This window comes from Mytilus edulis, chromosome 12, assembly GCF_963676685.1.
Source record: "Mytilus edulis chromosome 12, xbMytEdul2.2, whole genome shotgun sequence".
NCBI lineage: Eukaryota > Metazoa > Mollusca > Bivalvia > Mytilida > Mytilidae > Mytilus > Mytilus edulis.
In genome coordinates, this window is record NC_092355.1 from 67,286,528 (window position 1) to 67,300,682 (window position 14,155).

General features: G+C 30.6%; 1 protein-coding gene across 1 annotated transcript; it reads right to left on the minus strand.

The window, feature by feature from the left end:
* Window positions 1–1,961: 1,961 nt before the first annotated feature.
* On the minus strand, window positions 1,962–10,285 carry LOC139497970 (uncharacterized). The gene is made up of 4 exons (XM_071286226.1): window positions 10,172–10,285; window positions 6,088–6,164; window positions 3,859–3,990; window positions 1,962–2,631 (listed from the first exon to the last, which is right to left on the minus strand). The coding sequence occupies exons 2-4, from the start codon at window positions 6,157–6,159 to the stop codon at window positions 2,032–2,034; spliced, it is 804 nt and encodes a 267-aa protein (XP_071142327.1). The 5' UTR covers window positions 6,160–6,164; window positions 10,172–10,285; the 3' UTR covers window positions 1,962–2,031.
* Window positions 10,286–14,155: the final 3,870 nt, after the last annotated feature.

Sequence of the window (14,155 nt, forward strand, 5' to 3'; positions counted from 1 at the left end):
AAGCAAAAAAAGAAGTTTGATTTAAGTGTCTACTAGGATGCACCTTTACAATCTTCAAAATATTTCTCCTATAAAGTTTAAAGAAAATGTTTTCACCATACAAATCGACATCAGAAACTGCTTTTATTTTGGAATTGTTATTCTCTTCAATGTTGTTATATATTTGTTCTTCCCACTGTTCCGAATATTGATGGCACTGGTGAGTCTTAGATAGTGGTTGATTCCACTGCTTGCTAATGCTTTTTTCCTTGGTTATTATCACTGCAGTCAGCATTCTTGTATCGACTTTATAGTTATCAAAAGTACTAGGATTATAATTTAGTACACCAGACGCGCGTTTCGTTTACATAAGACTCATTAGTGACGCTCATATAAAAATAGTTATAAACCAAACAAGTACAAAGTCGAAGAGCATTGATGATCCAAAATTCCAAAAAGTTGTGCCAAATACGACTAAGGTAATCTATTCCTGGGACAAGATGATCACTGATTACTTCATTGGTGACGTCATTTTCCGTTTGTTCACTGTTACTAGCCCAATTAAACCTGATGCATAGTAGTAGACCAGAATGTAAAATTGATGCATGAATGAAGCCAAGATATAAAAAGACTTGCATCAAACACATACTTTGATATAGTTGGCTAGTAAGTGCCTACAATTTACACTTTGAAATTATGAATATGACAATGAAACTTCAAATGAACACAAATAAATGACTTTATATATAATTTCAAATGATTTCTTTACACCAACATTTACAGAATTTTAAATAAATAAGTTCACTAAATGGACTTTAATGAATGCTTTCTTATTTGTATCATTATTGTCAACTCGGAAATTTATTCATGATTTAACATTTAGAAAAAATTTTGATCGGCAAAAATGAGAGATCTTATTATGGCGATTTAAAAATTTAAACACGGGAAATCACCAAAGGAATTTGTGTTTTGCAACCATTGTACATCAGATGCATGACGGGTGCAAACAATTGCAGCGGGATTAAACGTTTTAACCTTACCAAACATTCTCCCTTTGCTGAAACAATAGTATAACATCCCAACATAGAAAGACGTACTATAAAATTTCGATTGGAAGGCGTAACTCAATCAAAAAAACGTAGTAACACAAATAACATACCATGACATTTTTTTAGCGTAAAGGTCACAGAACTTTATTTAACAAACCTTTGATTTGACGCAATTCCATTCTAAGGAATACATATTTAAGTAGAATACCTTTTTCATATTTTTTGTTTGTATTTCTGTTTTCAAAGGTTTAATTTACGAGTTTAAAACTTAAATTTCGTGGTCTAATAAATGGGAAGTTAATTGCCTGTATTATGCGTGTATTCCCAAATTTTTTGTCTTCTGATTATATGTTGGTGTCAACAATAAATGGAAACCGGGATATTTATCACGTTTTACTTTTCTTTCTAATATTTCTTTTTTGTTTTCATTCTTGATAAACTAACGTAATGGGGATCAGTACTGATTTCTTCGACAGATGCAGATGATTATGGTCACTATTCACGTTTAAAAGTACTAAGAGAGCCTTAGTGTAGTGCTAAGCAAATTGAACTACTAACACAAAGGTGCCTGGTTCCATCCCCGTTTTGGTGAGAAAATTTCAGGAACTGAATTTTCGACTCTCCCTTGAAACCAATTGCGAATCTGGTCTTGAGAAACAACGATAGTCCGTCGGAAGGGTACGATAAATGGCCGACCAATGTTAAGAGAAAGCCATATCTCTTGCATGTAAAAGAACCCTTTGAGATTTTTTTTAAAAGTGCAGGCGAATGCAGCTACAAGGGAGCACTCGGACCCGCAAAGTTTAAAGGGATTACTATAAGTTGCAATAAAAGAGGGACGAAAGAAACCAAAGGGCAAAGAATGAAAACAAAATATTTGGTAAAAATGAATATGTTTAAACTAAAAGTATTATATATAAATATAGACATTGCCTTGGAAGATGAAAAATGAAATATAACATAACAAATTAAACAAATAAACGTTGCATTGAGTTTTTCATCATTACCATGGCCAGGTGAATGATTTTTTATCGCTTTCTTTCGTCGGCTTTTCGATTTTCGCAGCTACAAACTGTATAGTTGTTGTATTATTAATGATCATGTTCTCAACATGATCTATATTGATTGTACTTGTGTTTCCAGCTATGAGTTCATTTACGTTTGTAACCTTTAAATTTTTAGAAAGAACAGTCACCATTTTCCCGATATCAGTTTCTTTTATATTCACATTTTCGTAGTCCGAATACTTTATCCCTTTTGACTTATTTACATAGAAGTTGTCCTGACTTTCTAAATTTTCATAAAAGTTTAAATCTCCTGATGTTGACTGACTTTCCTGTGAATTTTCAGTCGTTTGGTGATCTGATAATCTCCGTTGAGACATTTCATCATGCTTACAATACTCCGTTGTTAATGTCTGATTTACATAAATATCTTCTATCTTCTTTTCAGTTTCTGCTGAAACTGGACCGGTGTAGACTTGATAACCATCACCATCTTCATCGTCTTCGTCTTCGTTGCTCTTCTTTTGTATATATGCCTTTCTTGGTACGATTCTTAATTCTGCGTAGTCATATGCTTCCCTGTCGATGCCTTCCCTTCTCTTAAAATTAATTGTACAAAATAAACATGACAATTCAATATTTAGTAAGGAAATGAGTCTATTTGGACAGGTTTTTTTTATAAAACACTCTGGCAAAACATTGTCACAAAATGTGTCGAAACGTAACATGAGATTGTTAACTTTGAGAAATAAACTGGAATGTGTATATTTTATTACATTTAAAACAAGGCGCGACGTCAAACTCTTTCAGTTATGATCATACAATTTAGATGTAAATTTCATATGTTAACTGCCATATTTCGTTTTATGTATTTACGTATTTCATTTGTAAATATTCTGCACTATTTCCGTGAACATAGTTAAGATGTTTCCACATGGGTTAATTCGATTGTTATTCAATACAATTAGTTTGCATGTTTTGTTTATACCATAATGACACATTCTCCGCAAGGACAATTCTAATTTTCAGTTCTAAAGAAAACGATCTAACAATCAGTATTTGTTTTTATAAAATAGCGATATTCACAGTTACATGTTACCTGAATTTTTTCTACAGTCTATTACAATGATTTGAAAAATTAGTTTGATTTGGCAATATGGAAATACATTTCATACGTATAAACTAACTCTATTATTAAAGGCAACAGTAGTATACATTTGTTCGAATGACAGTGACTGCGAATACGTACAAAAAAAAAACAACAAAAAAACTGCAACTTTCAGTACTAAAATCAAGAATACCAAAATTGTTGTAACGTATAATTATTCTTTGTGTAAATATGGTTGTCTTTTTATATTAAAAGTTGCTGTAACAATATAATGACCAGATGTGTGTGCTTGTCAATGTAGTGTTTGATGATATAATAAACCAAATTTCGAGAATTTGAAACATGACAAAGAATAATATATGGAACACTAGTACTGTGATGTATAAAAAGAGCTTTATATTTTGTAAATATAATATTTGCTCCTTTTTTAATCAACGCGGAAAATATGTTAACACTTTTAAGATATTTTTGTCATAATATCAAAATTCATTCTGTCGGTGAATTATGGAAACAAGACAATATTTATTAGCACATATATTTCAAATAAAACAGTTTAACGTTTACTCTTGTCTAAAAATAAAATGAGCGATTGTAAATTTGAATTTACTTGTAATCGATATGCTTACTGACGTAATCAAACTTTAGGTGTTTGTATGATTATCATCAGCGTTACAATTTCACAAATTGAATAGTCGTGTAACACTAACATTAAACTCACTTTGCCATGGATAGTTGGATCTTTTACATAACCATTAAGCATCCTCTTATGACCATCTGAGCCTTCAGGATTTTCTAAATTTACGAGCTTTACTTCATTCTCGTTGCCTAATTTCTTTTCCAATGGACACCTCTGTAATTAAAAGACATCGATACTATTCTTAAAATCCGGAGCACCCTGAGATCAGTTTTTGGTGGTGTTCGTGCTGCTAAGTCATTAGTTTTCTATGTTTTGTCATGTGTACAACTATTTGTCTGTTTGTCTTTTTCATTTTCAACCATGGCGTTGTCAGTTTATTTTCAATTTATGAGTTTGGTTGTCACTCTGGTATATTTCGCCCCTCTTTAATGTGCCTTTATGAAACATTTACAAAATTTTGACTCTTGTACTTAAATAAGACACTGTGAAGTACAATACCTTGTCTTTAGTGCGGCTGAGAAATCTTCACCATTTTAATTGATAATTGTATATCCATGGCGGACCTGATTGTTACATCATGGTTACATAAATGCACTTAAAACATACAATTCCATATATTTTCAACTCAAAACAAATGAAAATATATGTGTAGATGTATATTTTTAGATTTAAACAGCAGATCTCATACCTTTTATCAAAGTTACTAAGCACCTTATGTTTAATTGTTATTGTCATATAAGCAAACTTAGGTAAGTAACAATGATAGATATAAAAGCACAAAACAAATTTGTTATTTTAACAACAAAAATCCAGAAAACTTTATCTTTTCTCAGGACTAAAGACTATTAGTTATCACCATTGGTAATAGAGATAAAATTGCACATCGTTACATGTCATAATTTGTTTGTTTATTAATTTTAATAACAAAATCCTTTCAAAGGACTAAATCACCCATTGATAAATTTAGTTTCATTGTAAAAGACGATATCAAGTTTTCTACCGGAAATAGATTTACATCAAACAAAAGGATAATTATGATGTTACAAGGGATTGTATATTATCCTTTGTCTTTTATTTTTCGAGAGCTGTCTCTGATTGACGTTTACCCATATTTCCTTTTTATTTCCAGATGTTAATATAATTCTGCTTTAAAACTTGATCTAATCGTAGTGTATCATTTAGAGCTCAAACCCACACGATTCCTTTCTGTTCAGATAATAAAACAATTAAATCGATAATTTTCCATATATTTACAACGGTAAAATGTTGCATACTTGCACTTTCGATTATTGTAATTTGAAACCTTTATAGTTTCCTAATATTTTGACAGACACCATTTCACTTAAAATGTGTTCTTTATTATGAATTAAGGTTCATATATAGTTTGTCATACTCTAGATGAGTAATCGAATTGACTTTTAACTTGAATTAAAATACCGATCCACTTAACAAAAATATAAAGAAAAGTTCTTTGATATGTTTAAAAATAGTAATATTAAAGAGAAAAAAAAATCTTAAAGTCAAGACTTTTCTTTCTTACATTTTTTCACGAAACTGAATATTGAAATTTTCCACTGCATTAATTTTTGTAGAAGAGAGACGAATGATACAATATTGACATAACACATGAGTAAAAAAAAAAGTAAAAACACCAAGATCGAAAAAGACAAAAAGACAAAAAGACAGTACACAAAACACAACATAGAAAACCAAAGAATGTTAGTCATTCTAAGAAAAAATATTTATAATTAAGAAGATGTGGTATGTGTGCCAAAGGGACAACTCTCCATCCAAGTCACAATGTACAAAAAGTAAGCATCGATAGGTCAACGTACGGCTTTCAGCATGAAACCATGGCTCACACCGAACAACAAGTTGCAACATGACAAGTGTAAAACATTTCAAACATAAAAATCAACGGTCTAAAAAATTAATAAAAAAAACTTCATCACATACACAAAATGATACTTAAAATTGTCAAAAGAAGTATGAACATTTCAATCGTCCAGTATTTGACAGAATGACCTCTTTATGAGTTATGTCCGGGCATAAACCTTGATTTGAAATTGGTTTGAAACACCCTTCTCATTCATTTTCTAATTACTCCAAATGATCAGACATCCAAGAAAGTTACAATTCTTATTTTCATTTTTTAACTTTCATAAGTTTCTTTAATATTTGAACTCGACACAATATTGAATTTACCATTTCTGTTCTAATACCAGAAATCGCCATAGTAATTTAAAAAGTTTATATAATAATAGTTTCTCTAGCAGCAGTGTTGCAGATAACCTTGATTGAATAACTTACTTTTATATTTTTTGTCCGTCCCTGACCGCAAGCTGGGCGCTGTCTTCTCCAGCAACACACAAAAGCTGACATTACAACTGCAATAATCGATATTTCGAATGATTTATGTTGATTATTTTTTTTATGTTAACAATTTTTGAATGAGGAAGCGTTTGATAAACTTAAATACATAAACAAAATCAATCGGGGAATCCCCCATCTAGCTAAAAATAATAATTTCTTCGAATAAAAAATCATGTTGTTGTTTTTGCACTCTTCACAAAATACAAACAGTAAATGTACCAGCTAAATATAATATACCAGCACTAAGTTTATTATGGTTCAGGTCAATGTGTTTGTGTTACAAGGTGTCATACCACCAATTACTACCTCACATTTAGAACGTATGAGAAAGTAGGCCGACTCGGACAAAAAATAGTGCATTTGATGTCATTGTTCACCTTAACTAACCAACAGAAAATGTGCAGAAATGAAACTTTTGTTGAAAGAGAAATATATTAAGACCATTTCGAGCCAACTTTTACCTGTCTAGATGTTTGGATTTAGAATTGAGAGTTAATGCGCTCCATGGTATACTAATTTAAGATTTCCAGAAAACCATGGGTTATTTTTAGTGGTACCTCCTTTCGGAGTTCTCTTCTTTCTTATATGATTTTGAATGTATGTTTAAAATTGGCATGCAGAAAGGTGACACATGTACAATTCAGGATATACCTAGTTTCTATGAGGTTAAACGTAAGGTAAAATATTTAGAAAGCTGTGAAAATTGCAAAATTTGGTTGAACAGATAATTGGTGGTGTGACACCTAATCACAACTACATATCTAATAGTCTACACCAAAAGAATATTCTTAATTTGGAAATAATACATGAAAAAAATTTAAGCAAACTATTGTTAATTTTCCATTTTTAGATGGTGATGTTCCTTTGGAACCATCTTACTGTGTTTATATTTCTCAGCTCGTTCGAATTGCCCGTGTCTGTTGTGACGTTTTTGATTTTAACGAACGCAATCTATGTATTACTGGTAAATTATTAAACAAGGGATTTTGTTATTATAAATTACATAAAACTTAAAATATGTCCACAGATATAAAGATTTGGTTTTGAAATTTGGTTGTACCTGTAGAAAACTTAATTCAAACTGGATAACACATCCTCATTTTTACGGAAAAGATGTTAACCGTCCCCGGAAATTTAAAATGATTCTTGTAGACTTATCGCTCCTTTAAATATACTTATTCTAAAATGTTACCAATTCAACACTGTAATAAGATCATTGAATATTGTTTTAATTGGCATAAATATTGATTTTATTATCAGTAAATTAAAAGCAAACTAAATATTACTAGTATGTTATATACATATACACATTCATGGATCTACAATCTGTCGATACCTGTACTTTGGCATAGCACATGGTCATGTTTTTCTATGACTGTTTATGACGTCTTTACATTAAATCCACTGTTTATGACGTCTTTACACTAAATCCATTGGATGTTGGATGTGTACGGATTGATAGTTTAGTCTTTTATGCATGATTTTTTAAATTATTTTTGTTTTCGGGATGTACAAGTACCCGACCACGTTCATTTCTATTTTTGTCCATCTGATGAGTAAAGCCTTTTTCAATTAAATTTTATAGTTCGTTCTGAAGTTGTACTGTTATACCACTGTCCCAGGTAAAGGGGAAGGTTTTGATCCCGCTCACATGTTTAACACCGCCACATTTTTTTATGTATGTGCCTGTCCCAAGGCAGGTACCTGTAATTCAGTGGTTGTCGTTTGTTTATGTGTTACATACTTGTTTTTCATTCATTTTTTTTACATAAATAAGGCCGTTAGTTTTCTCGTTTAAATTGTTTTACATTGTCATATCTGGGCCTTTTATAGCTGACTATGCCTTATATAGACTTTGCCTATTGTTGAAGGCTATACGGTGACGTATAGTTAATATATGTGTCATTTTTGTCACTCTCTTGTGGAAAGTTGTCTCATTGGCAAACCACAGCTTCTTTTTTATAAAAAAAAATTCTCTCAAAAACCCTTCAACAAAATTACGTCTATTAAGTTTATTATGGTTTCGCTTGAACATGCTATTACATGTACCTTTCACGTATAATAAAAGCTCAAACACAATTCATCACAATTTACATACTTGTAGTTATCTCCAACATACAATAAGTAATAAGTCATTAACCTTAACCCTAACCCAACCCTAACCCTACCCTAAACCTAACCTTAACCCTAGCCCTACCCTCACCTTAACCTATACTCAACCCTAACCTTAATCATAGCCCTAACCTAACCCTAACCTAATCCTAACCCTAGCCTAATCCTAACCCTAACCTAATCCTTACCCTAACCTAATCCTAACCCTAACCTAATCCTAACCCTAACTTAATCCTAACCCTAACCTAATCCTAACCCTAACCTAACCCTAACCCTAACCCTAACCCTAAACCTTAACCCTGACCCTAACTCTAACCCTAACCCTAACTCTTACCCTAACTCTAACCCTAACCTTAACCCTAACCCTTAACCCTAACCCTAACTTTTAACTCTAACCCTAACCCTAACCCTAACTTAACGCTATCTTCAGTTGGACAGCCTAACATTCGACAACAATCGGGGTCATGGAACTTTGAAAGTATTGGATCTCTTTCGTAGGGAATATTAAGATTTTATTTTATTCCATTGCCAAATAGTATTTAGAAAAGATAAACGCTTTATAAGTTCTATTCTAAAAGATTGTACATTAAGATTAGTGTTTTTTAACCTTAATATGCATTCATAGTTATTGTTAAATACCACTGTACCACAGAGACTATACTATATTATTGATTAATAAATCCAAGACACACAAAGAATAGTTGATAATTTAATCTGATCAACAAGTCTTCTTGATCTTGAACATAGCTTTTGTTTAACTTAAAGGCGGATGTGACCTACCTTTATCAACAACTTATCTTTTACTTCTCTGACAGTTGTAAACAATGTTGCATCTCTATTATTTTCTTAGGAATAATATTCATATGTTGCCATACTAAAAAAGACAGTGTGTTTTTTGTACTATTAATCTTTACACTGTATTTGAATTATGTTGACCAAAAAAATCCAAACAAAAAATCAATTGAACTTTAATTTGAATTTGAAGTGACTGTCATACAAGTGAAAAGATTAGAGCAATAAAACCAGGTTCAATTTACCATTTTGCATGTATCAGAAATATGACAGTTGATGTGTTTTATCTTTGATTTTGCCTTTTGATTAGGGAATTTCCGTTTTAAATTTTCCTCGGAGTTTAGTATTTTTGTGATTGAACTTTAACGACTGGTAAGTTAAATTGGAAAAGTCATGTCTAGACTTAGATTGATAGCGAATAAGGAGAATACATAAATCTAAGCAACTTCTATTCAGATTAGTACTTCCGTAATTTTGACTAACGTGTATATGTTAATTGTTTATTTCATCGCAGTTCATATAAGTAGTATGTTTCTCCTTCTCATTGTAAAAAAGGGAAGAAATAGAAAGTATCATAAGTGAATAAGTCAATTATAATCATCATTAGACTTTCTAGTTGACAATACTTAATGTCGTTTTAAAAACCATTTTCAATATCATTTGGTCCCTTTGATGTCTCGTATAATCTACTGTAAATGTGATATAAAACTGAAGATGATATTTTATTATGCTCACAAATCATATCTTTACAAATCCTGGATATAACTAGATTCATAATTCATAAAGTATACAAGCGAATGAGATAACAACCAAATAAAACAATAATAATAATAGAAAGAACAGAAAACTTTACATCAACGTATTGCCAAAAATGATGGAAAAGTGATACTACATATACCAAGTTGTCAGGAACATAACTAAATCAAGTAAAAAATAATTTTAAATTAACTTTGAAATTTACTTGTAGTTTGACATGGTCTTCATATGCATTTCCCAGTTATCCCAAGAAAGTTTAGATCGTATTCAAAAGAAAACATTGCACATATTTTAAAAAGAAAAGAATGTCTCGAGTAAAGAGTTCTTTAAGAACTCAAATAAAAAAATGCTTTTAACTTACAGTATTGGTCATCAAAGTTCAAGTATTCAAATCAAACTTGCCGAAAGTGACATCAATTTTTGTTGACAATTGTTACATTGAGGAAGCTTTTGATAATCTAAATATAGAACGAAACAAAATCCATCTTCATCATATACATGTATCTAAAAATAAATTTATTCTTCGATAAAATTACCAGTTAAATCCTTGATCGTCTTTTTCCATTTATAGGCGTGACTCAAATATACAAATTCACAAGAACCTGACCACACAAATCTTTCTTTTTATTTAAACTCATTTTCATTTCATTCACTTAACTGTATATGCTCTTAATATTATCAAAAAAGGTCAATCACAAACCATAACCACTTTTTATTTATTTTATTTTTTTTTGGATAAAAATATGATGTGAAATTGATGGCTGATCGTATGTAATGGAGAACGAGGATCCTTTTTGGGATTTTGAGGGAATTAAGCGTTTTGTTTTTGTCTTTTATTCGTTACTCGTTTGAATTTGGCACATCATTTTATCTGTTCCTTTCCTCATTTTACCTTATGTTACTTTATATCATTTGTATTTTTTTCTGCACTGTATTCTGCAAATTTTGTCCATTATTGTCTATTCTGCAACCTTTATTGAGGCCCAATTCACATAAAACAAAAAGCAATATTAAAAGGAATAAATGTTGTCACATGTGTGAATGTATATTATCTAGTCAAAATCAGCAATTAGAAATTAGAAACACACTAAGCTCGTCGTCATTTGTCCTGTATGCAAACTATGTTCTCATAACATGTGTTCTATGATCCATCCCGATAAGAGTAAATTAAAAACGTGCTTCGGACGCTGAAAACTTGTGTGAAGTATTATTTCATTTATTATCAATGTGTTTGTATTAAATCAAATTACATTTTAATCCTTTTGTGTTGCCTCTTTGGTTATTGACCAAAAGGAAAATGAAATTTGTGGAAAGTTTGCACCTAAAACAATTACAGAATGAATTAAAAGACTCGGGCCTAGAAGACAATAACAATTAAAGATAAAAGAACCATTTAACTTTGATGAGTTTATAACTTTAATTTTAAAAGATCAAGTCTAGACTCAGATATAAAGCGGAAAAGGATAGTTACTTTTGACCACTTAGCTATTTCAATTTAGAAAAGTATTTCCGTAGTTTTTAATGACGTCAGGTTATATTTTGATATGTTAATTCATCGCAGTTTTCATAAAAAGATTGTTTCCCTTCTTATATAAATCGACAGAGATTATAAGTGAATACACACGTTTTCAATATTAACCTCTCAAGTAGACAATGCTTCATAAAGTTTTTAAACCAAAACACACTATTAGTATCGTTTTGTGCATTGGATGTCTTGAAATATATACTTGTAGTGTAAATGTGATTTAAAGCTGAATATAATATTTCAATATGCTTTAAAATACCATATTTATAGATGTTGGATATCTTGATACTTTTTACACTAGCCTACTTCTATTCAAACATATTTTTTTTATATCTTGGATACAAATGCATTACAAAACAATCAAGAAAGACCATGAAAAAACAAAAGAACATACATGTACTGTCTAAAAAATAGACAAGTAATAATACAATTACTACATGTTTAGCACTTAATTATCCAAACGTAGACAGAAATGAAATATACATAAATTGTAATCAAAAGAATAACAATTAGTAACCCGATCGCTTCTCCAAAAAACACGACAGGCACGGCCTTTGGATTAACACAATTGCATGGTTGTATAGCTAGCTTAACCTCTCACTTGTATGACAGCCGCATCTAGTTTCATTATAATGACAACGATGAGTGAACAAAACAAACAGACATAATGGGTAAAAAGGTCAGAAATAGGGGTGCAGTAGTCATCTTTTTTTTTTTAATTTTTATTCAACAACAAATTGCACTTTCTGCTGTTAACAATATACCTCACCAGTCCAGCATACCAGTGAAGAGTCCCTGTTTGTTAATACCAGAAATCCAGGGTTGTTTTCTGGTAAGCATCAATATATTAAATCAACATTAGTATTATAATCTAACAGCTAAGTTATAAAATAATCAGCAATGAAATAATAAACAAGTAAATATCAGCGAGATTTATTTGTTTACCTATACATATAAATAGGAAAAAATACTATTTGGATATCATCTAGCAATATAAATGATTTTTTAGTATAGTTTCCGGAAACTTTCCATATTTTCTCCGTTAACGTGTGCATTGTTTTTCTATCGAATAACTTCCTGGTTTGAAACAAAATTGTCACACCGGTTTATGCGACTTTAAAAATAGAACAAACAGATGTGATATAGCATTATAACAGGTATGTCTAAATCAAAATTTATCAATAGTGTAAAGAAGATCAAGAGTAAGACTGGTTTCTTTTTCAAATCTTCTTTTTGTAACGGTAAATTGATATAAATAGCCTCGATATTAATCTTAACATGTGGCGGTGAACAGTAAAATTTATATTACTTCATCAGTTCCTGATGTGTAATTTTAAAAATTTCTATCTGCAGTAGTCATCTTAATCCCTATAAAAAACAAACAAATATTTAATAAGGAAGAACAAAAAGGCATACCAAATTTAACAACCTCATTTATTGTTTTTATTATACAATTTTTTTTATTAATTACTTGATTGATGTTTTCCAATCGTTCAGTGACAAATACATGTTTGCGTGTTATATTTAACATTGCCATAATAGTGCGAGATTTGGCAAGCCACAAAACCAGGTTCAACCCACCAAGTTTTTCTTAAAATGTCCTGTAGTAAGTCAGAAAATTGCCATTGTATATTATAGTTCGTTTCTGTGTGTTTTACATTTTAGTCTGTTTGTGTTTTTCCTTTGTAGCCATTGCGTTGTCAGTTTATTTTCGAGTTTTGAGTTTGAATTTCCCTCTGGTATCTTTCATCCCTCTTTTAGTGTTGTATTTCTGTTGTGTCGTAGTTTTCCCCTTATATTTGAGGTGTTTCCCTCAGTTTTAGTTTGTAACTCGGATTTGGGTTATACTCAATCAATTTATGAATTTCGAACAGCGGTATACTACTGTTGCCTTTATATGTCGGTGCGTACTAACAGTTGGGGCAATATTGACGATTTGAAGGTTATTGAAAGAGACCCGTTGGGATGTAAGGTGTATGGTTTTTGTACTGTGATATGACAAGAGGGTATATTAGGTAGGGAAAAACCTAGTTATGAAACAGAACAACGATATATTCCTTAGTAACAATGAAAATCTCCAGTAGTGAGGCCTTACATTGAATGCTTATTTTTGAATCTGGCATTGCTTGTTGGACAATTGTCCCTCTCACAGACACGACTTGAACAATCACAATTTATTTCCGCTGATCAATGAACCATTTTCTTTTCCTTGATGTATATTAAACTGTATTTCATAAGGGAATTCTAAACCTTTATAAAGTATTGCTCTTTTCATTTTTATGTTTGTATTCTAAAAATAATGATATGATTTTATAATTATTAGTCGATCTCTGTATTTTCCTTTGGCAATGGATAATGCTTTTCTTGTCTTGTACATACATAAACATGTTCAGAATATTCATATAAATATTTATAAATGTATATTCATTAAATGTATTGACACACGTTGGATGCCACGTATTTTGATAATAGTGTCATTAACTTGATTAATAGCTAACATTTCCTATAAATAAGTAATCAACGATGTTTATATAATACATTAGAGTTGGCAAGATTCAGTATGCAAGCAATAAATAATATACCATTTAGTTCAAAATTAATGTATCAACTGTAAGATAGTGAAAATATAAACAAATATGATATATTCCAGTTCTGTCATGCATGTATTAAAGAAATGGTTATTTTGGTCGTATTTGGAATTCTAAAATTGTATAAAATAGGCTCTAGCTATATGTACGAGACATATAAATAATTAAAAAATATATATTTTTTTGTTCAATCATTCATTAAAGTGAAATATTGTAGTAATAATGGGCTTTT

Bases quoted from the DNA above. Each gene is read 5' to 3' on its own strand.
- LOC139497970 (XM_071286226.1), bottom strand. From the start codon at position 6,159: ATGTCAGCTTTTGTGTGTTGCTGGAGAAGACAGCGCCCAGCTTGCGGT. The intron at 3,991-6,087 runs GTAAGTTATTCA...TTTTAATTACAG, and splicing joins GACGGACAAAAAATATAAAA to AGGTGTCCATTGGAAAAGAA. The intron at 2,632-3,858 runs GTGAGTTTAATG...ATTAATTTTAAG, and splicing joins ATCCAACTATCCATGGCAAA to AGAAGGGAAGGCATCGACAG.